The following is an 18,704-nucleotide window of genomic DNA, read 5'->3' as shown; positions in this document are numbered from 1 at the left end:
TGTATGTTTGTCTTTTTACAGTTGATGTGTGTGGGGGATGGTGCGTGGTGCCCCTCATGCAGACTGCAGGCCACGCACTACTGCCGCCTTGTCTGCTACCCTCATCACGCTGTACGTTTGTCTTTTTACAGTTGATGTGTGTGGGGGATGGTGCGTGGTGCCCCTCATGCAGACTGCAGGCCACGCACTACTGCCGCCTTGTCTGCTACCCTCATCACGCTGTATGTTTGTCTTTTTACAGTTGATGTGTGTGGGGGATGGTGCGTGGTGCCCCTCATGCAGACTGCAGGCCACGCACTACTGCCGCCTTGTTGTCTGCTAGCCTCGTCACGCTGTATGTTTGTCTTTTTACAGTTGATGTGTGTGGGGGATGGTGCGTGGTGCCCCTCATGCAGACTGCAGGCCACGCACTACTGCCGCCTTGTTGTCTGCTACCCTCGTCACGCTGTATGTTTGTCTTTTTACAGTTGATGTGTGTGGGGGATGGTGCGTGGTGCCCCTCATGCAGACTGCAGGCCACGCACTACTGCCGCCTTGTTGTCTGCTAGCCTCGTCACGCTGTTTCTAACGCTACATGTTACGCTCTATGACACAGCCGTGTACGAGCTGCAGGTTGCTTCTGGCTCTCCCCCACTCAGCTTCAACCAGGCTGTCACGTTTCCCACTCATGTCCATTTCCCACGAACGAGTCGCCGGTTACCTCAGGTGAGTTATTGTAACATAATAAGCTAAGTTAGAGATGAAGAGTAAAGCTCTCATCGCATGGGATTTCGTCCATCTCAGGTCATCACACTTACGAGAAAACTAACTACTGTATCTTTTACCTCTATTAAAATATTATAATATATTTCCAACAAATTATGTTTTCTTTTATGTTTTTTGTATGCAATTCAATTATTTTATTACAGTTATACAATTAAGCAGCCTTCTTTATCTTCAGTGAACACTACAAAAACTTGGGTTTTTGACACTTTCACGTTAATGATATTTTCCTAGGTAAATTAAGTAGTATTATAATATTATATTTGTCTACATTCATTGCACTTGTCACCTCATTTCACAGCTTATTCGATTGGTCGACGATTGAACGGATATTCACAATATTCCTCCATTTTGGATATGCTGTGTAGTTTGTGAACACTCCATGTTATGTATTTAACTGTGCACTCTTCAGGCAATCATCATTGGAGTCCGCAAGTGCGGGACACGAGCGCTGCTGGAGATGCTATTCCTACACCCCCGGGTACAGAAGGCCGCCGGAGAGGTCCACTTCTTCGACAGAGACGACAACTACAGCCGAGGTTTGGAGTGGTACCGCCACAAGATGCCGCATTCATTCAAGGACCAAGTCACCATCGAGAAAAGTCCTTCCTACTTCGTCACGCCCGAGGTAGGATACGCACTAACCGATTTTCACCTACTGTATTTACAATCCACAAACATAACTCAAAAAATTAAATAGGCGTAAGTTTATTAGGCAAGTTTATACGTAAGCTTATATATTTTATTAGATTACTAGCTGGCCCGACGGACGTCGTCCTGTCCTAATGTGGTTTTGTGTCAAATGCTCGTTTATTTTCAAGATGAACTCGTTCTCATTGCTCAATCACGTCCTGGTTGAAGTTCGTTCACTACGCTCACTCACCTTTAGGTTAGAGCTCGTTCACTGCGCTCACTTGCCTTCAGGTAAGTTTGTTCGCTACGCTAACTCGCCTCCAGGTTGAAGTTCGTTCGCTACGCTCACTCACCTTTTGGTTGCAAATTAGCTGTTGTCATAAATTTAAAAAAAATTTGCTGCACCCTGTTGGTAAACCTATCACTTTTTAATGCTATTGAACATCATATAATCAAACTGTTTAGTTGAACCAGCTGTTAAGATTCTTAAATTCCATTTAAATATGAGTTCTCATAAGGTTAACATGGGAAACTCCGCAGCCACTAGGGCGGAGCCCTTTTGACGGATCTGCACCAAACTTCATACAAACCATTCTTGAATAATGCTTAATAATGCCTGAAAGTTTCATTACAATCTGTCGAGCGGTTTCGGAGTCCATAAAGGACAAACAAACAAACAAACAAATATACAAACATACATTGGATTTTATATATATAGATACTAGCTGTTTGCCCGGGAATCTTGTAGTAAGTTGAAACCTTTATTCAGAACAGGAGTTGGTTTGCATATTTAGTGTGCATTTTTCCAGATATGCTGGCAAAACTATTACTGTATAGGAATACATATAAACCTTCGCAAATACAATATCTGACAATTTTAAAGCCAAAACGAATGCTTCGCAATTAAATGTCACCCGATCGTAATGATAAAAGGAATTGCTTTATAGATCTATGAGGCATAGCCCTAAGGTAGGCCTGTAATTGAAAGTTACTTTTAACACTGGTTAAAAGTAGTTAAAATACTACCTCAACCTCACTACTGCACACTTTACTTTACTACTTTACTTTCAAAAAAAGAGGTTGGCGGCCTCTTTTTACCTTGCATTTGCCCGTTCACATAGACTAAGCGCCAGTGCGTGGAACGTTTACAGCAAAGCAAGGCGGTACAGTACAAAGGTGAACTGTACTGATAAATTATAGTGGCAGTGACCAGGATCCGAACCCACGACATCGCTACCTTGGGCCCGAAGTCCGCGACGCTACCGTCTGAGCCACCGACTCACTAATTGACTTTATTCGGGTTGAAATTTTCATTAACAAAGGCGCTCTTGTCTTTTCCACGAAACACTGAGAAATAAGGGCATTAATGTGTTACCAACAGACATACACACACAAATAAAAAATTGAATTAGGGGATTCGCTACGCTTTAACCAAAGCAAATAAAAAAACAAAATAATTATTTGAAAGTTTTGATGGTGTCATCAAATTGTATGATAATCGTTTTTAGGCCTAATCAAACTGTAAAATTTGTGTAAATCCGTTGGTAAATATATAAATAATTAAATAAATACACAGTCCACAAAAAATTTATTCGTTAACAACGCCAAGCTTTAAAAATTCATGATGGTTTGCTAAAAAATCTTTCAATAATGTTTTATCATTTCATAGCATAAACTAACATTTTGGAGTCCAGACAGAAAACGCAAAAATTATACAGTAGGACATCAATTAAATTTAATAAGAAATAAGGTGCAGCACTAACGATAACTATAGTTGTAAATAGTGATGTGTTTGTACGTAATGATTCGTAATGATGATACGTAATGATTGCTACCACCGGTTCTAAGGAAAAGTAGCAGACCAAAAACCAACGTTTACATTTAAGAAAAGAACTATAGTACTTACAACCAATTCAAACTGTCCTTCTAATCAAACTGTATTATAGGTGTTAATCCGTGGGCAAATAAATAAATACACAGGCCACAAAACATGTAACATGTAACGTTAACAATGTAAAGCTTTAAACACTCACTATGGTTTGCTAAAAAAAAACTGTCACTTAATGTGGTGCAGTACCAAAGTTATTAATATCCCTTGGTTTTTTTTAGTTTTCGAAAATCAAAGTTATTTCCCATTAATAGCATTATTTGTAAGCAACTTTTAATGTTAACATATTAATGACAGTTTGAAGAAACCACCTTTATCCAAACAAAGGTTTCTTATTTAAAAGATTACGTAATCTCTAAACGATAATCGGTATATATCTAGCAAATATTTGGAGGAAATGTGACAAAAAACGCACAAATCTGGGGTTTTGGACGTTTGTAGTTTTACTTCTTAAGTAGGAAAAGTACCGATATCGTTGTCGAAATGTAAGCACTATAAGTAGAAACCAAAGTGACACATTGGAAAAGCGAGTTTAGCTACACCTGTAAGTTAAACCTCTGTTACGATCACAGCGAAATCAGAAAGATCTTCCAAGATCGCAACAACATCCACGATCACCCACTGCAGTTGTGATTTTTTACTTTGCATTTTACACAACTGTCCTTGAAGCGCCGTCAATGAGTGAAAACCTTTTTTGTAAGCTATTGGTGACGATGATTAAAAAAATGTAAGTTTCCCAACACTATACAACACTGATTCGCAGTATTTTCCCCGGTTATCAAAACTTAAGAACAATCGTTGCACTTGCGATTAATTAAACCGGTTAAGTAAGGCACAACGTTTTTAATCTCACTTGGTTTGGATGTGCTAACAAAACTTGATCGGAAATGGTTGCGGTATTTGTAAACTTTTAATGTAAACATATCAGTGACAGCTAGAAGTGAGAACTAATCCAAACAGCTGATCGTTATTTCATAAAAGTAAAAGTAAACATTGGGATAAAATTTGACAAAAATCTAACAAAATTGTGTTTTTGATGGTTCGTTATTTTGTTTTAAAAGAAGCGAGGCCATGTTTTTATAGCCAAAGACACTCTCACCATTCCAGTAAATACAGAAAAATGATTAGAACCTTGATCGGTACTCTAGTTTTCTAGGAGTAGGCCGCGTAAAATGACATTTTGGCGTTACAGACGGAACCACAGAATGGACAAACAGACAGACACAGACAGAAATTGAGATAAGACTCGTTTCGGCTTTCTTAGGCTATGAAACGTAAAAATAACCAAAAACTGCATGATTCTAAGCAATGTACAGACAAAACTGTAATTTTATTTATATAGATAGATATATATATATGGAGAGAGAGAGATTATGACAGTTTAGGCCCAATAACAGAATTCAGTTTGAAAATTATTACACCAATCATCAAATATACTTTGCTTTCCTTGTCAACCTCTTATGCCACAGGATGTAAACCATGATTTTTAAGATCATTTTTAACATAATTTTATTTAAGTAGTCACTACAAGAAGTGGTACTAATCAGTTTGTTTTAATAAGTGTTATATTTTGTTTTTTTATATCAAAATAAAATGGTTATACCAACATCCGATCAATCCTTTAACATTTCATATGCAAGGTGTATGAACCAGTGAATGTCCGTTAAAGCTTGGTTTTCCACGTGTATCTGTCATGGAAAAATATGCTTTTTAGCTACAGTGTTATATTTGTATTCTCCTGTACGTCCTAATGATTTACCTAAGTATTATATTCTAACAAAGTTTTGAAAATACAAATTGTTACAAATAAATCATTGCACCGGTGAATTGCCGCATATTATGGTCTGTATAGTATTTTTAAATGTTATCCCCCCTGCCCCCCCCCCACAATAATCTATTGGCCATTGGCATTCAAACAAATACACTAATAGGACATATCACGCACAAAACACATGTTAAAACTTAACCATATATTAAAAGAATGGCAGACTCGTTCGGATGAAACATTCTTGGAAAGGACATCACTTGACAACGTAGGAATAGGTGAAATATGATATTGTAATTCTGACCACGTCTTTGTTCAAATGTTCACGTGAAGCTACCTTATAATAGTTAAGTTTATATCTTTAAAGACTATTCAGGATATCTTTACGAAATTTGGTATACAAGTTTAAAAAGTAATGAGCTATTTGAACAATTCATTTAAAATATGATTTCGTTTCAAAATGGCTGTCTTTTAGTTTTATATCTTAATTTACTCAATACCCCCACCGCAGAAAACCTGCAGACTAAGCGAATTTCAACTTGTCTTATTACATTTTTAGATTATGTATTCGGACATCCATTATGTGTTTGGATTATGACTTAGTTCAAAATGTTCGATCCATCTAGGGGATTACGTTAAAATTGAAACTGTCTAATGCTTGAGATAGATCGAAAAAACATTGCGTGGATATAGTATTACTTTAAACCATGGATTGTGATATTTTGGGGTTTCCCGTGCTATAATTCACTGTACAATGGAAGCAAGCGTAAGGAAAGGTAAATTGCAAGTACATGTAGTTAATAACATGTATTTAACTTCAATTTGTATGTATTCTTTTATATATCTTGTATAACACTTATTACCTGGAGAATACAAAATACCCCCGCCGCAGCAAACCTGCAAACTAGCGAATTTCAACTTGTCTGATTACATTTTTACTAAAATATTTCCATAAATAAGACATATTTATTCCCTATTTAAATAACATTAGATTAAACGAGTGATTAGGTTTGCTGCTACGGGAAAGGTAAAACGTGTTTTTGAGGATACGTCAATAGTATAAGATGAAATAAATAAATTTGCCAAATTTTATCAAAATATATCCATAAACAAGTAAACTACAACAACTTTCATTTTCTCCATAAGAATAACATGGGAATTTTAAATTAGACTATTTTTGAATTTTCTCTGTGACCGTTAGGCATACAACAGCGCTTCAATATACTAAATTATTTCTTTCTTCTTTTTTAAGCTCTACTAAACGGGTTGAAAAGAAATTGCAAAATTTTTGGTTTTTAGGGTCTAAAATGGGAAAACCCCATTTTACCCCATAAAACCCCCATAAACCCCCGTTCCCATGGTCCGATTATGCTGGATCACGAACTCGTTCGAATAAACGTAGGTTTACACGTTTGTACCAAATTTCATCAAAATCGGATCATTTTTGCTCGAGTTATCACGCTAACGGTACACACACATATATATATGAATTTGAACGGATGGTGTTTTTGGGCTCTAGGGACCTCAAAATGAAAAATTATATCGGTCCCGGGTCCAGGTCTTACCATGAGTACTACGGTAATAGCTTATTCCCTATATGGGAAATTCGCTAAAAATGGCTTATTTTATGAAAATACGTCAAGAATACTATTTAGCACTTGGAATGTCCGATCAAAACACCAAATTCAAAATGATCGAATAATAAACAGCTAATGAGGCAAATCCTGACTGCTTGGTTTGTTCTTACTTCGCCTGGCCTGTTCAACTAAAAGTATTCATATCTACCACAGTGGTAACTTAAGGTTTTTTTATACGTAACGGTCGTTCACTTGGGGATGGTCATTCTCTGGTGCACTCACATTATTCAAAAGTACGTGTACATGTTTCACGTCGTTTGATTACCAAAGATACCGGGCTAAAATACTTGGTTCAAACAGCAATACAAAAACTCTAAAACGATCAATCAATAAAATATATTATATTTTAGGTCTTTAACTGTTGCTGATTTCTTTTTAATAAAATATAGCATTTCCTTATAGCTTGTCTTATATCTCAGCGTGTATTTTATTGTTTAGTGTTTACACCTCAGGCACGATTGCTCAGATTTCTGGTTGAAGCACTCTTTGTTGGTCCTTGTTTGCAACATTACAAACACACATCCCAATCAGTCACGGTCCAACAAGTCAGGGCACAACGATTCTTGGAAGACATTTATTTACTATTCAAATCAGGCCGATGCCGTAGTAAGCTACTAAGAAGAACTGAAATACAATATCGATGTAAATGAAGGGAACTAGACATGCAAAGTGTACACATTTAGACACAAAAGATTGGATATTTGTCGGATTGTCGTAGTAGGAGGTATATTCTACAGGTAGTCCATCAGTCAGTTTGCATGTGGTGACGTCATCGGCCGGCTACGCCTCAGAAAGAACAACATCTAGCCATAGTTTGATGAATTATGTGCTGCTCAACATAATCTCTGACTAAAGGTTCGCGAGATGCCAACAGCCTACTTTGACTTTGTGAATCTAGCAATTATTTAAAGAGAAAACATTCAGTTGCGTCGTTCAATTTGCTACACGACTTGATCATTCGTTCGTCTATGAGTACGTTTCAGTTATTGAATACGTTTTAGGACGTGAAAACAAGTGATTTTCATACATTGTCTTGATTTATTAAAAAGATTAAACTTTCATAGTTTGACTTTAACTTTGTTGGACTGTAAATAACAGTATAAATCGTTTATCTAAATCATAAAATATTACATTTTGAGGTTGTTTTCCCGTTTATGCACATTTTTACTTTCTGTTATTAGAGATCAAAATTGCGGTAACACCGGGTATCACTGTTGAGTATGGACATTGAAGCCATTAGGATGGTGGGCGTATTAAAAAAACGACAGTTTGCGTTGTGCAGTCTGTTATAGTTACTACGTTGCTTAGCGTTAGTTGACAAAACTTTTAAACTACTAATCGCTCTCATAGACTATCCTTTCTTATTTCAAGACATATATTGCAGGTGCCAGAACGGATTCGCGCTATGAATGCGAGTGTGAAGCTGCTGCTGATAGTCCGTGAGCCGGTGACCAGAGCTATTTCCGACTACACTCAACTTCGCAGCCACGCGGCCACTCCCTCTAGCAGCAGCAGCAGCAGCAGTGGGCAGTCGCAGTCGCAGTCGCACAGGAGCTTCGAGCAACTGGCCATCAAACCTGATGGTAGCGTCAACGCTGCCTACAAGCCGCTAGCAGTATCTCTCTACCACACATTCACACATCGCTGGCTAGAGGTGTGTGTTACATTCCCCCTAGGAGTTCAGTATGTGGCGCGCTTATTTTGGTGAATTTGTAAGGTTTTTTTTATTTGTATAAAATTAGTAAGTAGAGATAACCTTATTGAATCGTACATTTATTTTGTTCGTGATAGTCAGTAGAATTCAAAGATAATAATAAAAAATACCCCCGCCGCAGCAAACCTGACGCCTAAGCGAATTTCCATTTGGCTGAATTGATTTTCAATTGATCTATTTAAATAACATTAGGTTTAACGAGTACCTAGGTTTGCTGCTACAAGGAAACTAATAAAGTGTGTGTTTTAAGTAAAATAATTATTGCTTAGTATAAAATGAATATATTTGCCAAGTTTGATCAAAAGATATCCATAAACAAGCAAACTACAACATTTTACAATATTCTCCATAAGAATAACATGGGAATTTTAAATTTACCATTTTTTTAGTTTTCTCCGTAACCAATAACCGTACAAAAACACTTTGATATACTGAATTGTTTGTTTTTTTTGAGCTCTTTAAGAAGGTTTAGAGAAAAATTGGGAAATTTTGTGTTTTGAGGGTCAAAAGTGAGAAAAACCAATTTTTACCCCATAAAACCCCCCATAAAACCCTGTTCCCATGGTCAGATCATGCTGGATCGCGAACTCATTCAAGTTTATCCCGCCTTACACCTTCAAACCAAATTTCATCAATATCGGATAAAAATTACTCAAGTTATCGTGTTCACGGACACACACATATATATATATATATATATATATATACATATATAAAAATTTGAACGAGTGCTGTTTTTGGCCTCTGGGGACATCAAAATGAAAAAGTAAATCGGTCCCGGGCCTAAGTCTTACCATGAGACCTACGGTAATAGCTACTTCCCTATAGGGAAATTCGCTAAAACCAATTTTAGAACGGTGGATTTAGGAAAAAATAAAAGAACCAATATATATATATTTTATTTTATTTCAAAAGCAAACAACTTTTCACTTGTAACGTAAATTTTTATTGCACAGTTCAAAATATGCAAGTTGTAGAGAATTTACTTCTCTACAAAGATAATATCATAATATTTACAAATGAATTATTTTTGTAGATTTATTAGCCATAATAAGGAAAAATTGGAAAACGTCAATTACTACAACTACAGTTGGATTTTTTTAGCTAGAAGCGGTTTAGGTGTGGTGGAATATCTTTGAAGATGAACCTATTTGGTGTAGTGCGATCATGTGTTCATACGTGTCAAAATTTTAGGTTTAATCAAAACATTCTAGATCGATGCACTAACCTCACGTAAAAATTGGCTATTTACAAACATTTTTCATCAGCTGTTGGAATGTATTATGAGTATGCACTCATTGTGACTTTTGGTTGTTGTTGGGGGCATCTTGGAGATGACAAAAACCGAGCAATGTAGAGCTGGTAAGACCTCAAAGAATCTACAGCCTAGGACCTCTGCTGCTTTATTGAACACGTCTTTTATCTATGTTTTTCTTATATGTATATTGTATTTAAAAACTGAATTTTTATTGTACTTTTTTTGTAAGCGGATTAAGTTATTAATACAATGTCGTTTAAAACATGTTTCTATCGTGTCTAGTTCACGAGATATGAGCGATGTTCTAGAATGTGCCTCAGCAAGTTGTGCACCTGCTGGGAGGGCCACAACATCGGTTTATGTCATCTCCAAGATGCCCCCATCAAAAGTCAAAAGAGTTACACTTTCAGTGCATACTCAACTCCCTATAGATGCTGGACATGAAAGCTCGCGACCTCCTTGTTGCTGTGGAATCACTTGTCTTTGCTAGAAACGCCTGCTATGATTTTTTGAAATTACTCATCTTTTACGATTTCACAACGAAACATGTCGCGAGTTAGCGCGTTATTTTAATTCAAATGTAACTCATGATTAGATCGATATACTTATGTTATAAGGTTCGTTCATACAGGGTGAGGCAGTGAAAGCACCCCGATTTTCTTTCGTTGTCACATTATGAGGAAAGCAACAATGAATGAACAGCTGTGCCTATAATATCAAGCACACTATGCCATTTTAGTAAACATTGTGCCTGAGGATTGTAACACTGAGATTTTGATGGAGGAACCTATTTTTAAAATAGTGATTCATGTACCCAGAGATTGTTTGGACCACATTCTATACTTGGTCAATATTGTGCTGTTCCAGATTGGAAAACAATAGGGAACTGGGTACAATTATTTAGGTTAACAGCTTTAACTTATTAACCATACATGTAGTTGGTAGGTGCCGGACAACTCTTTGTAAACCAGCAAATGTTGAAAGTGTGTGAGTCGCAGTAACTCAAAGTCCAAAGAGGTTTGCCAGAATGCTTTCGTTGTTGGAAGCTTTACGTTGGCTCTTTGCTTTCTTTGGGGTTCTCCCTATAAGCTACTTGAAATTTAAGGCTTTTCAAAGTTGCCGTAGAGGTTTTCTTGAATTGCCCAATAAACTAAAGTGATTCCTGAAGAAATGCTGGAAGGAGTATTCAATGGCATTTTCAAGGGACTGATAAGGAATGTCAAGTAGGACAAGGATGTCAATTGAAGGGGTTTATTTCCAAGATATAGAAAATGGCTTTGTCAAAATTAAATGGCAAAAGATAAGCTGTGTATTCATGTGCTACTTATATGTATAGGGTAAATTACCTTGTTTTAAAATAGCATTAAATTTGTACTATTTATAAATTGGGACGCTTTCATTGCCTCACCATGTATAATCAAATGAAACTTCAGAATCTCATATTTCCATTGGTATAAGTGTTATGTCATTTCACCAACTAACTGTGTGTAATATGCAACGGAAAACACGTTACGCTGATCGACAAATTTTGTTGCCCGCCGCTCCAGCAACACATTTTATATCGACATTTTTTTCGATTCGCCACTCCAAGGGTTTCTTCTTGGGTTATTGTTAAAAGCCTTAGGTAATAGTTTCTTGTTATGTACTTTTTATGTAACCAAATTGTCCGCCATGTGTTCTGAACACGTATTTGTCACTTTTGAATTGAATGGTTCATTCAACCTAAACCGATTTATTGAATGATTATAAACCTAAAGATTATTTGGATTTTTCTTGAATAATTTTGTTCTATGACCAATAAAAGGGTTAAAATGTTAGATATCGCGTAGATCATGGTACACGCCTTCTAACTTGTATGTCTATCTAACTTTTGAATATGTTTGCCAAGGTGTTCCCGCGCCACCAGCTTCTAGTTGTGAATGGTGACCATCTGATAGAAGATCCTGTCTCCCAACTACAGCGGATAGAGAGGTTCCTGGGGCTGGAACCGCGGATCACAAGACACAACTTCTACTTCAATCACACCAAGGGGTTCTTCTGCTTGAGGAACGAAACAGCGGATAAGTGTTTGAGAGAGTCGAAGGGTCGGCGACACCCGAGGGTGGACCCAGCGGTCATCTCCAAGTTGAGGAGGTTCTTCAGCGAACACAACCAGAAGTTCTACGACCTTGTGGGAGAGGACCTGGGGTGGCCAGAGGAATAATAATCATCATATTTATAGCAGAGCCATTCCAGTCAAATCGCTTACATTACATTTTTCGTTTTAAAATTATAATAGACGTATCAATAAAAAATAAACTAAGTATTCAAAAATAAAATTTCAACACATAGATTTTCTATGGTGAAATTGTATTTGCAGTATTTTGCCTGATACTGTACTTGCTATAGTATTTAGAACTCTTGGAGAGCGAGTTTAAAACACATTATCCAGCTAAGTTAAATATTTTACCAATTAATTACAGAGAGATCAAACTGTTTTAACAATAATTGAGATGACTATGTATATGGTAATACATTTTGTTAGCAGTAGTTCAGTTCGACTGGAATGGCTCTAATAAATAAGCACAAATATTGAAAATTTGAATTATTGAGAAACAAATACATATCACAGAAACACAGATACATATCATGTAAAATATTTTAGACCGGCCATTTTTATACTTGGAGCCAGACGGGAGACATTAGTATTCACCTCTAGGGAAGCGCTACAGTCGCAAGTATAAGCTTTGTGTTCTAAGAGCGGTTGCGTCAGCTAGTGTATCAATTACTTAGATTTAAGAACCGAAACATATCAACAGCCTTGGCGGTGTCACAACGAAATAATATATTTTCATACCGTACTTTTAATATGTAACTTAAAGGATAACAGTAAACTTAAAAGGTGTTATACCCGGATAAATTACACCGAAACGTTTTAGGATTGAGGAGCACAAATGAAAGTAAAAGTATCTTCCGTAGTAGCGTTAGTCCCTATTTTCAAATAAGGTTATGAATTCCAATAACTTTTACTGGATGTATTAGTTATACAAATTAAACTTGTTGTAAAATATGATTCCACCCGCACTCGTCCCGAAATGTTTATAAACCTTTCGAAAATGTTTGTTCTGAAAACAAACTCGTAAAACCCGAGGCCGTGGAGAGCAGATAATATCGGTTGTTCTGTATCAACCAGATCGAGGAACAAATATAAAATTTTAAATATGTAACAAATAAAATAAAAATGTTTTTTATAAGATATATAACATATTTTTCTTTGCCCTGATTAAATACAAAAACTTCTAATTTTCCACAACAAATTCAGTCTAAAAATTCAATTAACCAAAATTTTACCTTTACGAGTGACATAAAAACAGTCTCATATGAGTATTTTAATATATCCACACATGTTTTTACTAAAACATGTATGCATTCATTTGTTTAAAATTTTACTTGCCTTATAATGTAATAGAATCAATGAGAGATAAGGACAAATTTAACATAGTTGCTTGAAACATAACTATCGCTCCAGAAACCCATTCGATTTGTAGCTTTAGGAAGTACTGTGAAACTATTAAGGCTTGGAATTAAATTTACATTTATCTGTCTCTAATTGACTGGTAATTTCTCGTTTGGAATTATGAAAAAGAGTCGATTTTATATCTTACTCATATTGTGTAATATAGTGGATAGATTTCTGCATCTCTCAATGTTTTTGTAAATAAGAGTTCTAGATGTTGTGTGTTTTTAAATGCGGAGGAGCAATAATGGTTCCAGGAATCTCTCCAAACAGCAATAAAAACAACACCAATTATATATTCCAATGTAGGTGCATTAACATATTTACATAAATATGTCGTAGCTTATATTACCATGTTTTAACTTTTACCCCTAACAATTGTACATTTTGTGATAGCGATAATTTGTGCTATTAACACTTAGTTTTTTTTTTCTGAACTTCAAATTAAAAATGCAATTGCATTTATTTTATTGGGCATTTCCTACGATTATATTTTTGATTCGTCGTCATTAACGGGATGATGCAATATAATATTAAACCCGTTTTGAAACCAATTATATATTTAGTTAAGCAACAGTTTTACACGATTATGGAGAGATTTCCTAGCCAAACTCCTGTCTGGCTCCTTTAGTCCTAGATCATGTTGGTCTGTGCCTTAAGTAGCGTAGTAGGTCACTCCACATTGGAAGTTGTTGATGCATTGTTGAGTCTTAGATCATTTACGTGTGAAAGATAAATGTGTGACAGGGTTATTATGTTTTGAGTTATTAGCAGCTACTCATCTAACGTTAAGTTTGGAGTAGTGGCAGTTGTTGACATTGTCATGCACCAAAAAGCGTTGTTTGCTTTAGAAGTTTAAATAAATTGTTTATTGTCGTTTTTTATGATTGTATTACTCGCCAAAATCAAGGGTTGTAAACCATAAAGATTTTTCATAATGGGCGAAATTAGAGAATAAGAAACAGGAACAGCTTTCGAAGCTTGAAATGTTAAAACTGTGCTATAACTTTATTTCATTTTGTATCGTTTAAAGTAGGCATACCTTATCCCACCAAAATCCCCCCGAATTAAAGGCACATAAATAATGTTAGGAATATTATAATCAACTTCTACAATACATTGCGTAAGATCGACTTTGTCCAAGAGATTTATTTTATTATTTTAAAACCTCAAGTATGTTATTGTGCTAACTAATTAATAATATTTTTTAATTATGTACTATTAGTATTTATTGTATCTTTAAACTCAACATAACCTGAAAATAAATCATTTACAAGAGGAAGAAAAAGTACATTAAAAGTATGCGTTTGGCTCTTAATAAACAGAAGATAAAACGACAGACATGAGTGCATAATGTATTACACAGAAGTGTGTATTATACAGAATGTAAACAATAACCTATTATACAACATACCTTCCCTACATAGCCATTGAGACTTGTGAAGTAGCAGACTGAACATACATATCACTAATGTTAGCAAATGTTATATAAGAACTAATTATTGATTGTTGGATTGTTTATAACTTTATGTACTGGTACCTGAAAAGTTGAAAATTTAGCGGAAATTATATTTTTACGTACTTTGCATAACTTTTTCCAACACAACTCAAATACAGTATATTACGACAGAATAGCTATATTTAAACATAGGTAATAATTGTACATTTACCTACTTGAAAACTATTTGGGTATAATAATATTGATTCGTCTTTCCTTCAACTAAACATGCTCTCAGAAATCGTGTCCACGTTATAAACTATGCATTCCGGCACAGACAAGATAGATTTTCGCGTTATAAACTAATCATTCCGGCACATACAAGATAGATTTTCGCGTTATAAACTAAGCATTCCGGCACAGACAAGATAGATTTTCGCGTTATAAACTAAGCATTCCGGCACATACAAGATAGATTTTCGCGTTATAAACTAATCATTCCGGCACAGACAAGATAGATTTTTGCGTTATAAACTAATCATTCCGGCACAGACAAGATAGATTTTCGCGTTATAAACTAAGCATTCCGGCACAGACAAGATAGATTTTCAATTGCAATAGCTCTTAACATTCCGTGACAAAAATTAGTTTAAATTATAACCTGATTTCGATACGGAATTCATAAAAACTCGTATTGAAAATCGTATTTATTTTTATAATCGATCCAATTCATTGCAAAACATTATTTGTAATAATTTATTATCAGTTTTCGCAAAGTCCATTCGCAAATTTAAGTCTTATGTGGCTTTGCCAAAACTAATTTATATGTTTTCATGGTTCTTGAAGTTTTAACACATACCCATCATGTTTACCATATCAGTATTCTTTAAGTTATTATTTATTTTAAAATGTATTGAATTAAATAGATTTTCATTTTAGGAATGAAAATTCATAAATAGGAAATCAAAATCTGTACTAAGTTATCACATATATCATTATTCAAAAGTAGTTATATTTTAAAGTTTAATACAATAAAACTATAGCATAAATTAGACTAGTTAATATTGTTACTGAAAATTCAACCGTTAGTCAGCTAAAACGTTATAAATGTATCTCCATTGTTTTTAACAATGTTTGGTTGTTCAAGAATTAAGGAAATGTCATTGTAAATATACTTAACACCGTATGTTTTAATTGTTCATTTCAGTTATATTTACACTGAAAGATATGCAATAATCTATCGCAATAAATGATTGATTTTGAGTATATACTTAGAATGTATATTACTTATAGTGATGGCTTATACCACATAATATAGATTTTCTTTGCTTATACCAATCTTACAACATGAATGAACATAATGTGTTCACATTAATTTGTACTTAGGATATTTAAATATAAAAATCTAGTAAAAATACCACTCAGTGCTCTCCATAACAATCAGAGTTTCGATGCTAAATAGTTCATTTTTGAAGCTATAGGGTGAGTGAATGAACACCCCCAGGGAATGACCGTTTCGTATAAAAAACATCATATTAAACATTTTGTTTTGTCCAGTCTATCACAAACGCTCTTTAAAGTAACTCTAAAGTCTGATAAGAATCTACCTTATCACTGGTTCAAATATAAAAGGCGCTTATCCTTTTGTAACACAAACAAGACTAACTGTTCCAACCAGTTCATCTTCAAGCTCGCCACTATAGCATCTCGTAAAAACAAGTTTTGTAGTATTTGTCATGATTTTTTGGATGGAAAATGCAATATATTATATAATAATTGGCTTTAAACATTTTACTTGCTTTAGGTACAATAACGTTGTACTCATTTTACGATAAAAACCATAAACAACGATTATTTAAACATCCGGTCATTTACTGGATCACAACTTTGGGCGTAACTAGGAAATAACTTGTTTCGGCAATTAACTAGATTTGGATCAATTTTCTTTCAAAGTTTTGGAAGCGATGCTTTGTTAGGAAACCCAAATGATCATCAGAAATCACGTGAATGTGACGTTGTGTAGCCGCAATGTGACTGCGGGTTATGGGCTGCGGTTATTTACTTGAAATGTTTTCTTTTACTATATACGTTCACCTTCAACGTGAGAATCTTGGAAGAGTTGTTGGCAAAAAGGAGGGGGTTTAATACAATTTCAAATTGTTAAATAATGGGCAGGGATTATTGAATTGCATGAATATGATGCATAAACACTCTGTTTGAACATAATACAGTAAGTTTGATCATTATGAAGTTCAGGAGAATATGGGCAATATGTTTAAACTATTAACTATAACACAGTAGCTTAATGTCCACTTTCCCATGTCGGATACAAGTGGAAACTCAAGCTAAAAAAGTCATTCACTGGTGCTCCTACCATATCACTATTCACTATTCAGGGTAATATAAAATAAACTATAGATAAGGTATACAAAATACAATATTCATTATGAACCCTTTTTCTAACTGGAAAGAATTTTTCAGGAAAGACAGGAAGAAATCAGATAGGTTTGCTAGTTTCCCATAAAAAGCACACTATAATTATAATCCTCAGCTACTACTATATACCTCACTATCAGTTACCATTAGTTCAAAGTATTGAAAGAGAAAATTAGCCTATATTTATGTTTGTCTTAGTTATATGTCTGTGATCTGTTTTTAAGATGTATACATGCACCAGCAATACTATACATTTTATATGGTACCTATTTAGCAGTTAATACGCTATATTTAAAACGTGGAATGCTATTTTTGTTGCTATAGAGAGGTCCATATTCCTGTTCCTATACAAAAACACATGTTTTAAATAGTTTTTTTAATACAACGCCAATCAACAACACCACATGTGTGTTGCACATTGAATGCTATGAGGTGGAAGTCTTTTATTGTAATAGGCAGATCACTAGCAACACATTCACGAGAAGATCAATCCAAATCATAGTATATGTACTACGAATGACAGTAACAGTCTAACAAAATGGTCATCGTATGTACAACAGTGACAGGTATTTAGACTATACATATATCAATGTTTTTAATCTATTTAATTGTTATTGACCTAAGATCTTGGATACTTGTACCGTTTGTTTTGATCTGCCTATGTTGGTAGTGCAAGACTTTTTGTATGAATCGGTATGAATGTTATGTGAATATTTCAATAGTAGTAATACAACTTGTTGTTCTGTACATTCCGCTTATGTCTTTTGATGCTCTATAGAAGTGTTTGTATAGTGTTTCTAGACTGATTGAAACGAAACATATCATTCGTGTCTTCTAAATGAGGAATTAAATTTGTCATTTGACACTATCCCTCCTTCCTTCGCCCCTATCCTCAGAATCCAATATCACTTTTTTGAATTCAGACCTTTTACAAGACACATCTGTGAATGATTTATAAACCACTTGTGTTACAATCCAATTCCAGGTCCTGAACAATAAACTAACGAATATGCCATATTGTATCAAAACAGAAAAAAGAATCGTTGCCAGCTTGTCGATATCAAATGAAATTATTTATTTTTGTTGGATATTTTCTATTTTCTATTTGGCCGTAAATGCCACAGTTGACGATTAAGACTGAGTTGAAAGGAACATTGTTACTGTGATCAATACATTTGTTTCCCAGCAGGGCACATTCTCCCTTCCCAACAATCCATTCAACTCTTTACATTGTAACAAGGCCTAATCATGTTTGTTACATTCTTCTCATAAGATGTTTTCCTTCTCTTTATCTCTCTATATCTCTCTTGTCTCTGTAAATTAATCCTTAATAAACGCCTCTTGGCTCATAATACTTATGTTTTTCTTCCTTCCCTAGGTGTTTTATCTCGTTACCTGAAAAAAACTACGAACGTTATATAGTATAACGTATATAGTTCACTTTAAATTAGTTATTGGAACTGGAACTCCTTCTTAGAATTGTTCTCTGATCTGGGAAAATATTGTCTGTTTCTGTGTCTTTGAGGTCTATGCATATTAAGTTATAAGTTTTAGGTGATCAGTGATTGAAAGACACGACTGATGTAATGTATCTTGTTAGCTGAGGTAGAAAATCTCATCTCATCTCATCCCTGCATTACTACTGGTACCTCTTGATCTGCCTATGTTGGTAGTGCA

General features: G+C 34.9%; 1 protein-coding gene across 1 annotated transcript; it reads left to right on the top strand.

Moving 5' to 3' along the window:
- Positions 1-369: 369 nt before the first annotated feature.
- On the top strand, positions 370-18,379 carry LOC128982881 (heparan sulfate glucosamine 3-O-sulfotransferase 5). The gene is made up of 4 exons (XM_054401930.1): positions 370-705; positions 1,175-1,390; positions 8,070-8,339; positions 11,546-18,379. Exons 1-4 carry the CDS (start codon positions 484-486, stop codon positions 11,858-11,860), a joined length of 1,023 nt encoding a protein of 340 aa, XP_054257905.1. The 5' UTR covers positions 370-483; the 3' UTR covers positions 11,861-18,379.
- The last annotated feature ends 325 nt before the right edge of the window (positions 18,380-18,704 follow it).

This window comes from Macrosteles quadrilineatus, unplaced genomic scaffold (genome assembly GCF_028750875.1).
Source record: "Macrosteles quadrilineatus isolate MER2022 unplaced genomic scaffold, UCM_ALF_1.0 Scaffold_1__1_contigs__length_201487025, whole genome shotgun sequence".
NCBI classification, from domain to species: Eukaryota; Metazoa; Arthropoda; class Insecta; order Hemiptera; family Cicadellidae; genus Macrosteles; species Macrosteles quadrilineatus.
The sequence above is the reverse complement of the archived record's forward strand: the minus strand, read 5'-3'. Positions and strand labels throughout refer to the sequence as shown.

Coding starts and splice junctions, on each gene's coding strand:
- LOC128982881 (XM_054401930.1), top strand. CDS start 484: ATGGTGCGTGGTGCCCCTCATGCAGACTGCAGGCCACGCACTACTGCC. Junction 1,391..8,069: donor CCTACTTCGTCACGCCCGAG/GTAGGATACGCA, acceptor CATATATTGCAG/GTGCCAGAACGGATTCGCGC. Junction 8,340..11,545: donor TCACACATCGCTGGCTAGAG/GTGTGTGTTACA, acceptor ATGTTTGCCAAG/GTGTTCCCGCGCCACCAGCT.